This window comes from Miniopterus natalensis, chromosome 8, assembly GCF_054644295.1.
Source record: "Miniopterus natalensis isolate mMinNat1 chromosome 8, mMinNat1.hap1, whole genome shotgun sequence".
Taxonomy (NCBI): domain Eukaryota; kingdom Metazoa; phylum Chordata; class Mammalia; order Chiroptera; family Miniopteridae; genus Miniopterus; species Miniopterus natalensis.
Window position 1 is genome coordinate 76876604 of NC_142088.1, and position 18998 is coordinate 76895601.

Below are 18998 nucleotides of genomic sequence, written 5' to 3' on the forward strand. Positions count from 1 at the left end.
ATCCAGGAAGAGAATAGGTAAGTTGATCTAATGTAGCTTGCAGAAAATCTTGAGCTAGGGACGCTTAAAGTACCCCTGGCTGTATATAAGGAAGCGCTCAGCATTACTAAGGACAGCAACCTCTCTGTTCCTCTAGGGAGAAATCACTGAAGTTAAAAACCACTGGCAGGAGCCCTTCCTAAGGACAACACAATCAATCCTGTATATTCTCACAAGGAACGTTTCCTATCACTTAAAAACAAATAACATTTACTAAGCCCCTCCCCTGTCTTTTGTTTTTTTAAAGGCTTGGGTGGGGGAGGAAGATGAGAATTGGGCAGTTCTCACTAGGAGTAGGTAGGTTGGCCTGAGGCTGCAACAATCCAAGTGTTTTCTAAGGCTAGTCAGGTTCTGCTGGGGCACAAGATTGAACTCACCCTTAGAGATGGAAGCTATCTACCTAAAATTGCAAAACCTGCCCAAGATAGAACTCACTTTTCTGATGAAAGAAAATGCACACCCCAACTGTACTTGAACAGTTCACAAAACTACACACCAACTCAACAACTGGCTCTGGCGTCAAAAAGGAACAAACAGATGAAATTCCATGGATACACTGACAGGAGGTGGGATAGAAAATGTGAACAGAATTCACGAAGTCCACCCCTTCTAAGTTCCCAAGGTTCTCCATCTATGAGGAATGTCCCTTTAATGTGACGAAGCCCCCTGCCCCCCATCCCCCAGCACCACGATACCACTTATGTAGGAGCAAAAGCATTTATACATCTGGCCAGTACACGGTTTTTAATATATAAAGACTGAGTATAGCTCAAACAAAAAATATGTATACGAGATGTAAAACGATGTCTTAAAAAACTTGGAATAAAACAACCAAAACTAATAACATGGCCCATGCAAAATGAAGGAAAAGTGATGGGATGGACAAGGGAAGCCCAGCAGGACGTCCCGCTTTTTAAGGGATGTCACAATATTATTTTCCATGTCGCTTCAGATGATGTTAGCTTTCCCAGAATTCATCTCATTTTTCTTAATCTGAACCTTAAACCATTTCATTTCAAGTAACTTTAGCATTATAGTAGTCTCTTTTTAAAATAAGAAAATAAAGGATTCTGCCAGTGAATGTTCCTCCTTCTTACTTTCGATTAATAAAGCAACTCAGACTCCAATTTAGGCGCGCATGTGCATGACCAAATCCCAGCTGTGGTGCCGCTTCTCTTAGACTCGTGGCTTGAGGTCTGGAAGCGGCTCCTTGGCAGGAAGCAAAAACTGTGAGCTCCAGGTGAGACAGACCCTTGTTTTCCTCTGACAGGAATGGTGCTACTTTCTTTGCTATTTTATGCTTTGGCTTGATGTCTTTTTTCAAATACAACCTATGAGTCCTCATTTCATACAGAAAAAGGAAACTCCCGTGAATGCTGTCATCAGGGAACTGCAGACACTGTGGTCCCAACAAGCCCAACGATGAGACGTGCAGAAGCTTCACTCAGAAAGGACCCTGGCCCGTCGCCTGTCCCACACTCAGCTCAGAGACAACTCTAGGGCGTCATCCTTCAGGGTAAAGGCCAGGCCCTGGTCACCTGTACACACTGTGATTAAAGCCCAGAAAGGTCTCCTTAGGATCTTTTAGATTAGGAAGAGATGCTCCATCGGCCAACAGTCACTGACCTAAGGCCAGGCAGTCAGTCACCCAACACTGAAGCAGAGTAAAGCTCTGGACTGCCCTGCTCTGAGGGGTTCCTACGACAGGCAAGGAGGTGCATGAGGTCAGGTCTCCAAGAAAACAGAAACTGCCTCCTTAGACGGTCTTTGTTATTTTGTAGGGAAAAGATTCTAGGGTACCGAAAAAGGATAACTGTTCTTGTTATGAAATAAATACGGTTTTGGCACAAAGAGACAGAGATTTACTCTTAGTTTTATGTAAGCAAGGTTTTCTAAATGTAAAATCTCTAGTCATCTCTCTTTCCCACCAACGGTTACCAGAAGTTATAGGCATTGTTGAGCACCAGCTGACTGCTGTGAGCATGTGTGGGAGATGGCTCTGGGAGCAGGGTATCCTCTGGAGGGCAGTCCTGCTGGCTGGCTGGAAAGGCCAGCTGAGGGTGAAGCTAGAGCCCATCAGGGCACACAGTCAGTATATTGGGAGATGGTTAATAAACTGATCTTATACCTTGAGGCCTAATTAATCTTTTTTAAGAAAAAGGAAGTGTAGCAAGTGCTTTATTAACACAGAGGACAGCAGTGACACCCCATTGTGAGTGTGCCCTTGCCCTAACCTTGCGTGTCTACGTCGTACAGGATTCTCTGCATACTTCAGAAGTTACTTTTAGAACTGTAGGTTTCAAAAGAAGGATGTTGTTAAAACATTCAGCTGACCTGTTTACTATGTACAGCCGCGCTGTGTTGACGACACAAAAGCAGGAATGTGAATCTTCTGTGCCAAAGCTCCCTGCAGCGCTCAGAAGTGCTTCGCGCTTACCTAACCTATCAGAGGGCACAAGCTCATCAGACAAAACACAGCATTGGCTCCCATAACTGCACCTTTCAGGGGAGGGACTCTCTGGTCTCTGAACCTTTATAAAAAGTGCCTACGAGCTGCCCAGGCGGACCTAGGATCCAGGAGATCTCGGTTCCATTCCCAGTCGGGGCACATGCCTGGGTTGAAGGCTCAATCCCCAGTGGGGGGTGTTCGGGGGGCAGCTGATCAATGATGACTCTCTCATCATTGATGTTTCTGCCTCTCTCCCTCTCCCTTCCTCTCTCTGAAATCAGTACAGATATATTTAAAAAAAAACAAAAAATGCCTAAGAGACCCTCCAGCTTTCTGTAGGAACATGTGACCCTTGCTCTCTATCACAGATTTACCATCTGAAGGAAGCCCCACCCCTTCTTCCAGATTCATTAGCATTGTCACATTAACCCAGGGGTTTGTGAGGATACCAACAGCTCTTCTGCCTGGAGGCAGGGCTCCTTCACTGCGATGTAAATAATGTCCTTCCCTTCTGGATCTGTTTCCTGAGACTATCACAGGTGACAGGACATTAAAAAAGTTATCAGTCCACACAATCACTAGCAGGACTGAGAGCTGCAGGTATAGTTTGACTTGCTTCTTAGTGGGAATGCCTTGTACACCTGAGAAGACTGCTAAGGAAACCACACTGTTGTCTGCCTTGACTTCATGCACTGCCTGGGAGCCTTCTGGGGAGTAGGGGCTGAGCACCACACTGGGCTGGAAGGCTTGCCATAGGAGACACTGATGAAATGGTCCTCTGTCCTTGTGATATGGTAGGAACCATACTAGTGAGGTTCGACAAAGATCACACACCTGCTCACACTTCTCACCAAGGCTCTCCTCCTGCTAGTCTAAGCCAAAGCAGGGACCACAATGGAGGCAATGGAGGCAGCTGAGAGGCTTTCCAAAAGACTGAGACGACCTTGGAAACGCAATAATATTGTGACACCTCAGACAAGTTTAACAGGTAGCTTGTTACCTGGGAGAGTAAGAGCGCCTGAGAGTCTTGTGGGAGGGAGCGGTGGGGATGGAGTTGGGCTGAGAAAAGGGAGGTGGGTGCTTCGATAGCCCATCGGCACTCCAACCCCATAACCGACTGCAGTGATCAGAAGAGGAGAATCAGAGAGAGAAGCAAAAAAAGGCAAAGGGGAAGGGAGGAGGAAGGGGGGAGGAGGAAGCTATATTCTAAGTGTCTTAGAGCCTCCCCTTTCCTTGGCAAAGTTCTCTCAAAATTCATTGGAGCAAAATTAATACTTCACCATACAGAGAAAAAGAACATGTTCTGCTTTACAATTTGGTCCTTAATAAGACTGTTTAATCCTTTCCCTCTCAATCATGCATTTACATTTTTAAATCACGTGAGATTCCGAGTGCAAGTGTAAAGCGTGTGCACCTACATTGGGAAGGACATTACAGGCACTTAAAAAGTATATGGACGCTCAGTTTCAGATTATGCAATCAATTATTTTACAAAGAATCAAAGAAGAAATTATGGGCCTTAATTCAAATGGGACCAAAGGGACTATAGCAGGAAGACTCAGAGAACATGACCAGAGGCTGGGATTCAATCAGATGGGAGCTCTGAGGCTGCCACAGCCATTTCCTTCTGAAAGAGGTGCATCGCCACTAGAAGACTAGGGCACCAGCTCTCAGCTGGCCAGTTCAGAGAGAGGGGAGCCAAAATTGAATTCCTCTACTCGTATCACCTAATACGAAAATTACAATTCATCTGAGAACACAAATGTTCCTCTGCACTTCACAGATGTCACTAAGTAACCTGGGCTTGTAAGAGGCCCCCCCAGAGAGTTCTAACAACTGCTACAATTGGGGAGAACCAGGGACACTTGGGAAAGGGGTGAGCCAGACGGGCTGGAAATGTGACATGAGGCCTGGGTGGAGTCTGGTATCAGAGACAGTCCCTGCACAGCAGTACTGCCTGCGGCTGGCCTTCCTCGCAGCTCTCAGAGCAGTAGGTATGAAGCTTATCTCCACCTGAGGACAGTTATGGCAACATTTTGTAAGGAAAATAAAGTGTGGAGATGAGAGTCACTGTGGCATTAAAGGGCCTAAAAACAGTCTCTAAGTCACACACTGGGTGGGGGGAGGATGACTATCGCGGCTGGAGCTCCGCTACCAGGCAGAGGGTGAAGTGGGTCCCCACTCCTCCCGCGAGGGGCCGTCTCCACTGAGCCTGCCGTGATTCTATGGATGGCCTTGGCCCTCCGGTGGGGGACACAGGAAACCCACCCAGAGTGGCCTCTGCCTGCCAGGGGCAACAGGTCACCCAGTCAGTGCCCCTCTGCTCCACGGCACGCCTGCCAAGCCCCAGAGGGAGGATGGCCACACACTTTCTTTTCTTCAAGGAAGTGGTTTCATGTAATTTCTAAAGGCCTCGTAACTCTGTTTGTCATTCAACATAAATCCTACTGGGTAAAAGTGTTCAATGATGGAAAACTGCAGTCCTAAGACTCCTCTCCAAATACTCAGCAGTGTTTGTTTACTAGCTGCATATAAGCAGTAATTCCTCCCTCACCCAGAAATAACGGAATGTTTCACAAAGCTTAACCTGCAGCTATGGCTTATCTAGTACTATTGGCTTAATAAAAGTGACTTCTTCAGTAGTGATTTCTTAAAAAACTACCAAAGTAGATTTTCTCATCATTTTAGAATATTTCCTTATTACCACCATGATCCAAGTATAGAATTTTTGGACAAAAAAATAGTCCTATAACCAGTAATAACTTCTCCCCTTAAGAATGAAAAGCTACTATCATATATGGTTGACTCAAAAGAATGCAGGTTGCAGAAAATAAGCGTTTCAAGAGCACTGCACCAGAAAGCAGCTGAGGTCCTACACGGGAGAACTGGTTATACCTCCCCAGAGGTCGGTAGCCTAATCCATTCTCCTATTTAGAGAGAACTGGTTATACCTCCCCAGAGGTCGGTAGCCTAATCCATTCTCCTATTTAGTGCAAGAGTTCCTTTCTCTTATAACTTTCCTGGTAGGAAGTATGTAGCCTATTTGAATATTTCCAGATATGATGCTGTGAGGCAGTTTTTTCTACTTTGGGACAGCTTTAGTTGAGAAAGTCATTTCTCCTATGAGTATAAACTTGGCCAAGGCCATCTGGCTAGTTAAGCAGTGACTAGGGAACATTGTTTTTAAAAAGAAAGAAACTACACAACTAAATAATTCCCTAAAGAATTTTTTGAGAAAAAATATTTAGGCCACATTTGGATGTTTTAACATAGAAAATAAATCTCTTCATTTCTTCCACTAACCTGCAAACCCTAACAGTCAACATTAAAGTCAGGCCAATTAAGAATGAAAAATAAATTAAAATTTTTAATAATTTGTGGATCCCTGAGATGGATACTTAGACAATTCTTAGTTCTGATGAATTATGGTGGCAGCTCCCAACAATCTTTTAGACTATTAGCACATTTAATAAAATACTAAATTTGAGTTTTACTTTTTGCTTATTACCTAAAGAATGTGCCCTTTGCATAACAAAATAATTAAAACTTAGGATTTGTTATTATGAAAGAACAGATTTCCCATTAATATAGCAAAGTATCACTTTGAGACAAAAGCAACAATTTACAGAGAACCAAAGTTTTCCCTAAAGTTCTCCCCACCAAGACAGAGACCTCTGTGACTTTACTGTCAGCACTGACCCCTGAAGACAGTCATACACTTTAGATACAGACATAGATGTTAACATTAAAAACAATCTGTGGCTAAGCCTAAGTCACACTTGGGGAAAGTCAGACATATTTTCATTAGTTTCCAGTCTCAAATGTCTAATGAGAGTAGCTTGCTCAGTCATGACAACAGACCAGGTTTAGAGATGTAACATCATACTTTAATCTACTTATTGTGTGTGTGTGGGGGGGGGGGGGGCGCGAGGGGCGGCTTAGGCTTAGGGTGATTAAACCTAAGGCAATAAAGACAGTAGGATACTGTAAGTCTACAAAATATTTTGTTTCACCAAGAGAAAAATACAAATTTGATGTATCCCAAAACATTTATATGATAAACTGAAGAACCGAAGAAGAGAGGAGTATGGGAGACTTTGATCATTTAAAAATCAAAATTTAAAGGCACTCATGTTTTGATTACCTTCCTACTGAAGAGGTAATCCTTAAAGGGAAAATGGCACACTTGTGGTATTTTCTTATAATTTTAAGGTCTTGATGTCAGCAACCTTAAGACACAGTCCCTTGATTCTCCTTGTCCGTGATCCCAAAGATCTGGGCTTCTTGTAGACACCACCACCTATGACAGCATAGACCCTTGCAGGTCCAGGCACTGGCTCCTACCTAGGAAGTCTGGCCTAGAGACTCACTTCTCTGAGAGGAGGCCATGGGGGCCTCCAACACATGCCAGGAGGCCACTAAAGCTACCGTGCAGAGACTGCTGTAGACTCTGGCCAGGTAGCGCAGGGGTCACTCATGATCTCAAGGTAGAGCACTTTCTCTTCTTCAGGCACTGCCTCAGACTCTGTAAGGCTGACGTTCACATGAGTCTGAAAATGCTGATCCAAATTCAGTCCTCAGGATCTCACTCCCTCCTCCACAGCAGCATTCGGCTTTCAAAGTGCGCCCTCAATGATAGCAACTATGCCTGGGATGGCCACTCAGTTGGAAAACTACCCCAGACTATGGGTGGATAGGCTCTAAGGACTAAACACTGTCTCCAAGTGCTCCACCACTTAGGGAACTGGTGATGAGTTTCCAGTGATTTCTATGTGTAGCGGAACTAAATGTAACTTTTCAGTTTCAAAATCTTTAAGGTACTGGAAAGTGTTTAGAGCTAGAAGAATCTCAGAGAACATTCAGCACAAACCACTCGTTTCCCTGTAGAAGTTAGCCACTCTGCCCAAGATAATTCTGTTAGGATTTGACTGAGGACTAGAATCCTGGCCCCCACACGCTTTTTGATATTAAGCTTGGTCAAAAATATAAAAATAGGCTAGACAGACATTGGGGTGTTTCAGTTTCTTCACGTCTGTTGAACCTGCATTACCTTGGAGACAGGCCCCCATGGGAACAGTTGGTGGGTGAGGTCAGGGGGCTGGTCCTGCTGCTGGTGTGTCGGGAGGGAGTCCGGCCAATTGTATTGCTCGGAGAGCCCTGGGTGAAGGCAGAATAAGCATCATTACTCCAGGGCTAATACAGAATATGGTCCACTTTTCCCTTGGCCTTTTAACCCAAATGTAAATACATGGGCAGAATTTGTACAACTGCATGGCCAATTTTAAGTGCACATTAAACCAACAATGGATGACTTTCACATAGACATTCCTGAAGTTGGATAACCGATGTCAGTTGTGCTAGAGTAATAGATATAACTGACCATTTACATCTTGACGGTATAAAACTCAACAAATAAATGACTAAATATAAAAATTTAACTGATTGAATAACGTAACTTAAGAAAATGGCCATATTGCCCTGGCTGGTGTGGTTCAGCTGGTTGAGCATCACCTTGTGCACTGAAAGGGGCCAGTGCGATCCCTGGTCAGGGCACACGCCCGGGTTAGAGGCTCAATCTCCAGTAGCAGATACGTAGGAGACAGTTGAGCAATGTTTCGCTTTCACATCAATCGTTCTCTCTTTCTCTCTCCTTCTCCCTCTCCCTTCTCCCTCTTTCTCTTTCTCTCACTCTAAAAATCAATATAAAAATCTTTCAGAGAAAAAATAAAATGGCCATATTTAAATAGCAGGTCCATTTATTCATTCATTGGGAATATGGCAAGATTAAACCTGGTCTCCCACCCTTGAGACGTCCGCAATCTATTAAAAGAGAGTAAGCAAGCTGGCTGTTAGAGCAAGCTGTAGGCGAGATACACACAGAGGCCATGGCCAGTCCACAACGGCACAGACTGTGGCCAAAGCACTCACCACACTGGTGTTACTGGAATTCTTGAGGTGGTTATGCAGGAGTTTGGTGGCACCATCCTGGAATGTTTTGGGCAAGGCACCAAGTAACATGGTAAATTCAGGAGTGTTCAATTCAAACAACGAAATTAGCACAATTTGTGCTGCCTAGGAAAAGAAGACATGATTAATTTACGTAGCGTACAATAGCACATCTTGGTCAAAATATTCATTAAAATTGTTTTTAAAAGAAAACATTTTTGTATGAATAAAATAAATAATGAAAGGACATTTTGCCATTAAAAAAAATAAATAAATAAAATAAGTCTGACTTCTACCTGGAAAACAGGTCCTGGTTACATTTTAATGCCCTGGCCTTGGATTCCCACAGCACACTCATAATAAATCCCTATAACTTTTCCTATGTTGTCTGGCACTAGGAATGAAGCTGGTAAATACATAAATAAGACTGTTCACTCTAATAAGTCAGACCTGGACAGGGCTCCCAGTGCACCCTGGAAAGAACAAGTTTCTACACCAGCTCCCCGGAGTGACCTTGAGAACCCACCTTCCCTCAACCCCACTCCTACAAACCGAGGACTATTAGAAAAAGAGATTTTAAATACATCTGAAAAATCCTACTTTCACACCCAAGAACTGAGGAGAGAGACACTTTGGGAAGCAAAGCAGTTACATGGTACAAATTAAAAAATCTTTTGCCTTTTAGAAAATATTCTACTTTTCTTTATTAATGAGACATCATACTTCAGGACTGTTTGTAATCACTATAGCAGCAAAGTGGGAAAAGCAATTAGCTGAAGCAATAGTAGCCAAATGAGGCTCCAACCTCCCCAGCAAGCCGTGCTTTCTATGGTGCTGGTGTGGCAGCCGGCAGGCTTAGCTTAAGCATGATGCCTAAGGAATTAGTTACAAGGTTTTGATTTAGAAAAACTATGCCAAAGAAAAGTTTACTAAGTACTAAACTGGCATTTCCTACAAATTTCTAAGAGTAAAAAAAAAAAAGGGAAGTACATTATGAAAATCTTTTGACTAAAAGTATAAATTAATTTTTCCAAAGACTGTAATTTTTTATAATACTGTGAATATTTTTTCTGATGATACATAATATTACAAAAAAATCTGCTGAGAAATTATTTGGAAATAAACACCACAAAACAGTTCAATGCTTTTACAATGTGAAAATTAATTCTAGGTAAAGATAAAACTACTGTCTATGCCAGGAGAAAGAAAAAAAATTCCAAAGACCCAAATGTATTTAACCAAAAATAAAATTTAATTATTAATTTTAAAATATCATTAGGATGTTTTTTACAGAGTAATCAAAAATTACTTTTCAACGTGTCAAACATACCTATAGTCATTCACTATGCACAGCATTGGGCAAACATACCTTACTTTTCTTTTCTTGACCTCCAAACACAGGCATTAGTAACCTTTCCATCCAAATTAAATCACAGCAGCCAGCTGCTTTCATGACATGCCCAAAATGTTATTATAATTGTACTAATGTATACATTTCTATATCTCATTATTGAATCCTTCTTAATAAATCATTATCTGGAGGAACCAATTTCACGACCCATTTAATATACTAGAGTAACATTTCAATATTTGTATAAGAGCAAATTCCAAAAGTCATGCAAAGTAACCTGTGCATTTTAAAAACATTGTATTAGATGTTAGAAAAACTGCATGCAGAAAAACTGCACTTCAGAGAGAAAGAAAGCAGCAGACTTAATTTAGCAGGGGAGGAAATCAATGCTGACCAAAATGTAGTAAGAAAGTTTAGGCATTTAATTTTTTTGTTGACTGAAAGTGACATTTAAAAATTATAAAATGGCAATAGTATATTTAATTCGAAATGTGTCACTGTCTTTACTTCCCAGAGTGACATGATAGCTAATGCCACAAACTTACTTGAGGTTTTACATGAAGCAAATTATAAAATTAGCAGATCTTTTAGGAACAGGAAGGCTGAAAGATGATAGGCCTAGAAATTGTGCTAATTCATGGCTACTTAACACTAGTGACTTTCAGTCATGTGGGAAAGGAAAGTGCAGTAGACTTTAACTTCTGACCCACTAATGAACTTCCTCTCAATAACACAAAAGTTGAATTTGGATAAGATATCAAATAGAAAGACAGGGAATTTTGAAAATATGACAGGATGGGCAGATGGTGCGTGTGTGGGATTTATACATATAAATATTGATTTTATACAGTTTTCAAAAGTCACCCTTTGGCTTAAAGCTGTTTTCAAAGTAAAATATTTTTCTGATGAGATTCAAGCTCTAGAAATGGGTAAAAAGTGTCATTTAAATATATTATTTTTAGACAATTTTAAATCAAAGTTTCAAAAGTGTATGGTCCCAAGATATTTTATCTACAACACTCTGCATTGGTGAGAAGTCAGAATTCTAGAATCCAGGAAGAAAACTGGGTTACAGTTATCACATCAATATGCTCACATTAAAGGAATAATTCCAAATACTGGGAGGAGGGGGAGAGATTCATTAAAAAAAGCCTGGGGCATAGCTCACGTTCAGTGATGAATCAAGTGGAGCACGTTCTTGTCCCATCTTTGGGCTCGTGCCTTCCACAAAAGGCACTAAGTAGACAAACAAAAGACTCCAGAGAGCTGCTGACTTTTTCTAATGGACAATTTATTTTAAAGATTAATAACAACTTTAAAAAGAAATGATTGCCACTCACGCCCCTACAGTAGAATTTAGGGCGTGAGGGCGAAGGGTTCTTCAAATGCCACCACCACTGTGAGAAGAGCTCCTGGGTTGTCCCCTGCTTCAGACGCTGTGCAGCTCACAGAGAAAGCCACCTTCTAGACAAGAGACTGCGAAGCTCTGACACTGCTCCAGCGCTGATACTAATTGGGAAGCTTAAAACTGGGAGGATGAGGAGTGTGCTGAGTAAGCAACTATTACTGCTCCCTTCGGATTGTCATTAAAACTGCTGTTGAAAATCACCAAAGAGAAGGTATTTCAAAACCTTCAGACATTTCTTATTTAGAATCTGTCCTTTACTGTTCTATGAAAATAGGGTAGAGGCCTGCACTGGACGTGGCTATTTCTTTGGAAAAGGAGTTAATCATAAAAACATAGCAACACACAAACATTTACAGCTAGCTACACACAAGCTCACATAAAATTATATTAATTTTAGGTTTCTTCAAAATCTTCTCAAGTGTCTTCACAAGAGTAGTCAGTATTAATATTCTAAAGTGCAAACAGCAAAGCATCTTTTCAAATAAGCAGTTTTAAATCTACCTGTTTACAATTTTCTTCCAAGTTTCCTTCTCCAAGCCCAGAGCAGGTTGAAGTTGACCTAGTGGGGAAATCCTCACCTACTCGACTACGCTGAAGCGGGGACGGACAAACAGGAAAGGTGGCAGGATTTAATCAGAGAGAAGCAGCAGCGCTTAAATAAACCATGGTTACTATAAGCTGGAAAAGTATTTGGTTTCTTTTAGAAAATCATCCACACGTATAACCTAAAGCTAAAATTAAGAAGACTAACAGTAACAACTACCAATTTTAAACCCCAATCATTTGCTAGGATCTTAATAATCACAATCCTTCCTGGAAGGAACAGTCTTCTTGCCCTGCATGAGGAAACAGAAGGTCAAAGAGTTCTAAGTGAGACCTGAAAGGGGCAGTCACAGTTAAGCCAAGATGAAAATCGGATGGTAAAACTCTTAGCTTTCAGTAGGCCACAGTGCCTATCTCTAATCAGAACTTGAACTTTTTTTCAATTTTTGAAATTTCAGCTTTTGAATGCTATTTGTATACTTTTCCTGCTCCAGTCTTTATACTTTCTAGGGTTTTGTGTGTTTTTTTCCTGCCATGTCTTCACTTCTCACATTTCTCAAAACATTTTGGGGGCCAAATCTGTTACTTCCTCTGACAAAGTAGGTGCTAAATGTTAGAGAATCACATATGAAAATCAAAGGGATTCTGAATCCTAAAATATAAACATGTTATTCAAAATTCTATTGTCATTACCACATTCTCTCTGACTGAGGAGAAAAAAAAAATCTTCCTAATGCCAGAAAAAAATTTGGTTCAGTTTTTTCTCACCAACAGCAACAACAAAACCAAAACAATCCTCAAACAGTAATAGCAAGAGCTACAGCAGTAAATAACGCACTATTTAGCTGAGTTTTTATATTCTTTATTGCAATCAATCCTACCAATAATGTCTAAAGTATTATTATTCTCATTTTACAAATAATAAAAAAGGATTCAAAGGTTAAATTACTTGCTCATGCCACTAAAGAATGGCAGAGGCAGCCCTGGCCAGTGTGGTTCAGTGGCTAGAGCATTGGTCCTTGCACTGAAAGGTCTCGGGTTCATCCCCAGCCCTGGTCAGCGCATGTGCGGTAGGCAGCCAATCAATGTGTCTCTCTCACATCAATGTTTATCTCTCTCCCTCCTTCTCTCTCTAAAAATCAATAGAAAAAATATCCTCGGGTGAGGATTACCAAAAAAAAAAGTTGCAGAGGCAGAAGTCAAAGGGAGGTCAAACTCTAGAGTCCACTTTCTACTGTTAATACATATTATCTTACCAGAAACACAGTACATTAAGAAAGGTCTAGTACACTTCTGTATAGTTTGGTCAACACTAGTCAGGACTCCCACACTAGAAAAATGAAAGCAGTTTCTCTGGGAATGCAACAGCCCAAGCGAAGTCCGGGTGGGCTTCTCCACTGAGGCCGCCAGTGGGCCTGATGAGCACACGGGCTTGTGTTCTGACTTTGGTGGCTGTGCTTCTTCCTCCTTTTCAAAACATCTCAACTATGTAAACCCCTCTCTCTCCAATATGAAATACTCCAAAACACTAAGATAAAAAGGGAAACAAAATATTAAAAATGATAAAGTAAAAATATCAGAGCGTCTTCCCAAATAGGACCTATTAGATATGGAGAATGAATATATTGTCTACAAACTTCCCAAGTATTATCTGCATAAAATTAATCCTCTCCAAGGATGGGGCCAATACGAAAGTTTCCTGCATAGATTTCAGACTGAAGGGCTTTTCTAGTATTTAGAATATAACCTCACTCTACTGAGAAATTAAAAGACAATAGAACTTGGTTCATGATCACAAAGTGCTTTTAAGTCACTGAGATTTCCCAAGCACCTGATATACCTTTTAATAACTGCAAATGGAAGAGGCAAAACATACATTTACTTAAAAGAAACAGGTAAGAGTATCTTTAGTGGATTAAATTATCCAGATAAAAATAACCTGTTTTATTTTTTTCAGCTTTGAAATGATAATCACAATTTTAGATCTTAGAGCAGAATAATAAATAATCACAATTTCTAAATGTTTTTAATTTAGGTACTACATTCCTTTAGACTGTCTTTCAAATGCATTTCCAGTGCTTGGGGAGTAAGGCAGCTGCATCGCCTACAACAGCATCTATATTAACATAATGTACAATGGATGGCACATGAAAACAGAGCATTCACATAAAGTGAGTCTTCGGGAAAAATTAGTCTGCAATGCCCTGATGTGGGTAAGTGGTTATGGGCAAAAGAACACCTACTTGAATCCCTCGTCAGTGCTGGGCATGCACAACTGAAAGCCAATGTAGATGGTTCCCAGAAAGCGGAGGTGTATCTGCTAAGCTTAACCTTATCACGATTAGTTAGTTTAAAAAGCTTCATATTTAAGCAAAAGCTAAGGAATTACCAAATAACTATGGAAGATTGCTGCCAACCTACTTGGTAGGCAAAACACTGCGAAGGCCCGTTTCCCATCTCCTGCTGCGTAAGCCCTGCACGATCCCTCCTCTAGAGTGAGTGGGACTCATGACAGTGATGGAGCATCACCCCAGAGTTATTTCACGGCAGAAAGGATCCTGCAGATGGAACTGAAACCAGTGTTGATCAACTGAGAATCTCTTGGGTATGCTGAGCTGCTTCCTTCTTGCTGCTTTAAAGGTTCTTTGTCTTTGCTTTTCAAGTGTTTTATTATGATGTATCTAGCTGTGGAGCTCTTTTTAAATGCTACGTGGTGTTTCCTGAGCTGCTTAGCTGTATCAATTAAGGTTTTCATCAAGTTTGGGACATTATTTCTTCAAATATTCTCCTGCTGGCTTTAAAGAAGCGTACTGCCACGTTGTGGAGACAACCAGGTGACAGGAGATGGCAAGAAGCCTCTGTGAGCTGAGATCGCCCCCTGTTGACAGTTGGCAAGAAAGCAGGCACCTCAGCCCTACATCTAAAAGGAACTGGATTTGGCCAAGAACCAGGGAGCTGGAAGAGGAGCTTTGGCCTCAGTGAGATGGAAGACCCAGACCACACCTTGACTTCAGTCTGGTGAGGACTTGAGCAGAGACCTGGACAACACGTGCTGGGCTCCTGAGCCACAGATCTATGAGATCATAAACCTGTGTGGTTTTGAGCTGCTAAGTTTGTGGTAGTTATGTAAGAGAAAACTAACACAGAAGCCAAAGAGGGGAAATTTCAAGACTATGATTTTGAAAATAATACCTTCAAAATGTTACTTGAAATCAGATAATTTCTCTCTGGGTGTTTAGCATTCATTATTAATTCATTCTAAGTAGTTACTAAATGCCTACTTTGTTCCTATGGGCACTGTGCTAGGTGCTGAGCACACACGGTGAGCAAGAGCAGGTAGTGGGGAGGGCACGGGGAACAGCAAGGCCAGACCCAGTCCTAAAGATCCTGAGGATCGAGGTTGGGTACCAGGTTAAGACTACATCTGCAATCTGTATGGCTTGATGTTCAACCCCAGAGTAATCATCTAGAATAAGGGGTCTCAACTCTGTATATTAAAAATCAGCCAAGAATAGAGGAAATCCCAATCATTAACAAAACAATGTCCAAGGAAGGTCTACTCCATACCAATTAAGTACAATTACTTTTAGTCTGAAAGCAGAAATGTGGCTTTTAAAAGTCCTTTTATATAAAGGCTAGTTAGTTTATATATAAAGTAAAAGAACAAAAGCCACATCTGAAATTTAAGCATAAAAGACCATGACACTGACAGGAAGAGAACAGAAACAATGCACACAGAAATGCGTGATACCTGCTTTGTGCTTATGATGGGTCAGGAAGTGGTTAAATGCTCTACATATATTAATCAATCTTTGTAATAATCCTGAGGCAGAATACTACCTAGCAATAGAAATAATAGTATCCTGTGCTCTCTGCTTAATGTGCCATTTCGGAAGAAAGTAGCAAATGTATCTCTTCAGGGGCTTAAAATACAACAACAGAACATGTTGGTATCAGGGTGTCTCAAAAATCTGAATTTTACCTCCCCACCTCACTCCTCAAATCAAAGAGTTCCAAATGTGGTATAGAACGGGAAGTTTTGTGCTCTTTTTAAATTCAAGAATTCATTATATCTTAGCAAACTTTCAACCACATTTTACTATTAGGCACCTTATGGTCAGGTAGCCTTAGACCTGCAAGCCTATCTTCAAAGTACACGTCATAAAACTGACATAAGGGAAATCAATTTCTTGGAGAGACATTAAACTGCTTTCACATTAAAAAGATAAACAGATGCTTAAGAAAACCATGAACACCTCTTACAAGATTTCAGATTTTCAATTTAACATTCAGAGACTGGAACAATGTAGAGCTGGAGAGAGAAGATACGGGGCAAAAGACAAGTCTTGGCTTTCACAGAGAAGGAGGGAGAGGTTTGCCTGCAGCTGTGTGGAGTGGTTCACAAGTCTCTGGACAAGGTTCTTCTCTAACACTGCTAAGGACAGCCCGTCAGTAAAGCTGCGCTGCAGCTCCTGTGGACATACCTTTCTCACGTCTGAACTCTTTGGTTCTGTTGTCCAGGTTATAATTCTAGAAACAGCAAGCCTGGTCTCACTAGAGTTTATAAAATCTGTTGGATCCATCTGTCGGGCAAGAGACTCAATGTACTTCAGGATTGCAACTTTGACCTGAAAGATCCAATAATTATAAACATTAAGTACACTTTGTAAATCTTTGAATAGAATTCTTAACTGATGAGAGAAAAGTAAACACTGCTGAGGGGACACCACCTTTCTGTGGGATTTATGGTTCCACATGGAGCCGGCATTTGCGAACAGGAAGAGTGGCATGCAGCTTCATGCTCTGCGAGCCCTGCTCCCCGCTCACTGCAACAGGACCCCTGAAGGGCGGGGCCCCTGTGGGGAGCCGTGGGGTTTCCAGCTCTGCCATGGACCAGGACGGCATGGCGAGTACTAGCCTGGAGCTAGTTTTGTTTTTTAGACAGTCTAGGCCACGTGTTGCAAGGCGCCATGTTCAATAATCAAGCTGATATTCTGCCCTGGCTTCTCCACTAACGCCCCAACTGGTTTTGCCTCAGGAGAAAAGGGTTGTTATGGATTGGGCCTATCCTAAAACCCCGCCAAAAATTTAATGATCAAAGAACAAGGATCTACATGACCTAACTCAAATGAATACATATCCTCCCCTACAATTTAGTCTTATTACAGGTGTAATTTTACAACAACATGTAACAAGTTAATCATCATGTGTTAGAATGCTAATATTTTTTTAAATTCCGAAAAGATACCTATCTCAGCAAATCAGAATTTTCTAGTTTAAATATTGTGACAGAGTAATAATACCCACATGTTGGCAAGGATGGGGAACAACTAGAGCTCTCAGAAAGGCTGGCAGGAATATAATACAACCACTTTAACAGTTTAAAATAAAGTTAAACACAAGCCCTACCCAATGAATCAGCAATTTCTCTACTGGGTACTGAACCAAAAGAAATAAAAGCATGTCCACAAAGAGGTGGACAAAAACATACACAGCAGATTTATTCGTAACAGCCAAACACAAGTGATGTGCAAAACAAATTCGACTTCTAGAGGCTGAATTGTAATGACAAATCGTTACCAACCTTGAGGTTAGGAGTCTGAGTTTGATCCACAATAAATCTCATCAAAATGTTAAATTGTTGATCAAATGGAAAGGAGTCCCTAGGTAAAAAAAAAAAAGAGAGAGAGAGAAAAGAGCTTGTTTTTAAAGAAAATTTTTTTAAAAATAATGTAAAACCATATAAAAACAAAATATAAACTGTTGTAGATTAATATATGTAAAAGCAAGCCTGTTCACATTTTTTAAATAGTACTTTTAATTTTATATTAAATACTAAAATAATACACATTACATAAAAAATTTAGAAAAAGGGAAATCTTGTTAAACATCCCAAACACATACTAAACTTACTTTGAGTATGCTATTTTTAAAATTAATACTAAGCAATAAACTAATAAGGAAGAGATTCCTCCCTGCCTTCTAGGGGGTCTGCTCATCTCTCAAGCTACCTTATTAAGTATGGCTTCCCCGAAAAACTGCCAACTTACAAATCTTCTTTTTACACCCCAATTACACTGCCTACAGCTGACACTGCCTAAGTTAACCACACTGTCCTCCTGGTCCTAGCTGGTAAGTGCTTATGATCTCTGTCTGGTATAGTCACAAGAAGAGTGCTTGGAGGTAGTCAGCAAGAAAAACCCACATGCAGCTCCAGAACATACACAGAAGCCTGGCAGCCCTAGAAGCCCCTCTTCTACTTTATTTCTTACCTGTTACCAATCCCATTCCTTTAGTCATCTCACATCTTTGGTCCAACTGAGTAACCCTGAGGGCTCTTGGCTAGTGAAAGTCAGTGCTCTCTCCCCCACTTAAATGCTGCCATTACTAGTATCAGTGTGCAACTGCATAATGGAGCCCATACGGACAATGCAGGTGCACCTTCCACACTAACAGAAAAGATAATGCAAGGCAAACACCTATTACAACTGAGGCCGGGTGATCGCATTGCTGTCTTTGGACTCTCTTAGAGACTTTTCTCAATAACAAAAGTATAGTAAAAAGGAAAGAGATGTAGGTTCAAAACTATAAAAATCACAAGACAGATGCGAAATTTAGATGAAATAATACAAGAAAAATGTAAAGTGCATGGCACATACTAGGTTGTAGCATTGCCAGCATTATAATTACTAATAAGAAGTAAACTAGGCCCAAAAGCACATTCTTTTCTATCATATCTACTTGCATCCAGGAAGCTGTGAGGACCACTTCTGGAAGCAAAGTACATTTTAGGATATGTGATTTAAGTGACTCACATGGCTATAAATTAAAGAAACACGGTCCACAAACCACACACAAAACATCTCTCCTTTCTTCTGTAGCAAATAATTGATATGTTTAACTAGGAAATGTGCCCTGCTGTTGGTACCGCTAAAGCACAGGAAGCAGAGGCAGATTTGCAATCAGGTCTATTACCTGAGGAACAGCTCTCAGCCAACACTGAGCCCCTCGATACTCACTCACTGATCCCAGATAACCTTAAGCAGCTACACATCTCAGCTGCTGAGAAAAAGGGAATGATAAACATGCCTTAGAGACTAAGACCAAATATAATAAGGACAGGATTCTTAAAGGAAATAGGCATCCAGGAAAATTAACAGAAGGAAATAATTGTATCCCTTAATCACCAAAGGGTGGGGATATAATCACAACATTCCTGCCATCCCCTAAAAATCTGTAATGAACCTTGTCATTCATAACTT

General features: G+C 41.0%; 1 protein-coding gene across 9 annotated transcripts in view; it reads right to left on the bottom strand.

Annotated features, from left to right (window-relative positions):
• The window catches only part of CLASP1 (cytoplasmic linker associated protein 1), a 267488-nt gene that overhangs the window by 35810 nt on the left and 212680 nt on the right, over nucleotides 1-18998 (bottom strand). For all 9 annotated transcript variants that reach the window (XM_087819914.1, XM_087819916.1, XM_087819919.1 and 6 more), the window contains 4 exons: nucleotides 17321-17399; nucleotides 16221-16364; nucleotides 8417-8560; nucleotides 7539-7645 (listed from right to left, as the gene is read on the bottom strand). In XM_087819914.1, the coding sequence (XP_087676040.1) occupies nucleotides 7539-7645; nucleotides 8417-8560; nucleotides 16221-16364; nucleotides 17321-17399 (474 nt within the window). The remainder of the gene's footprint in view (nucleotides 1-7538; nucleotides 7646-8416; nucleotides 8561-16220; nucleotides 16365-17320; nucleotides 17400-18998) is intronic.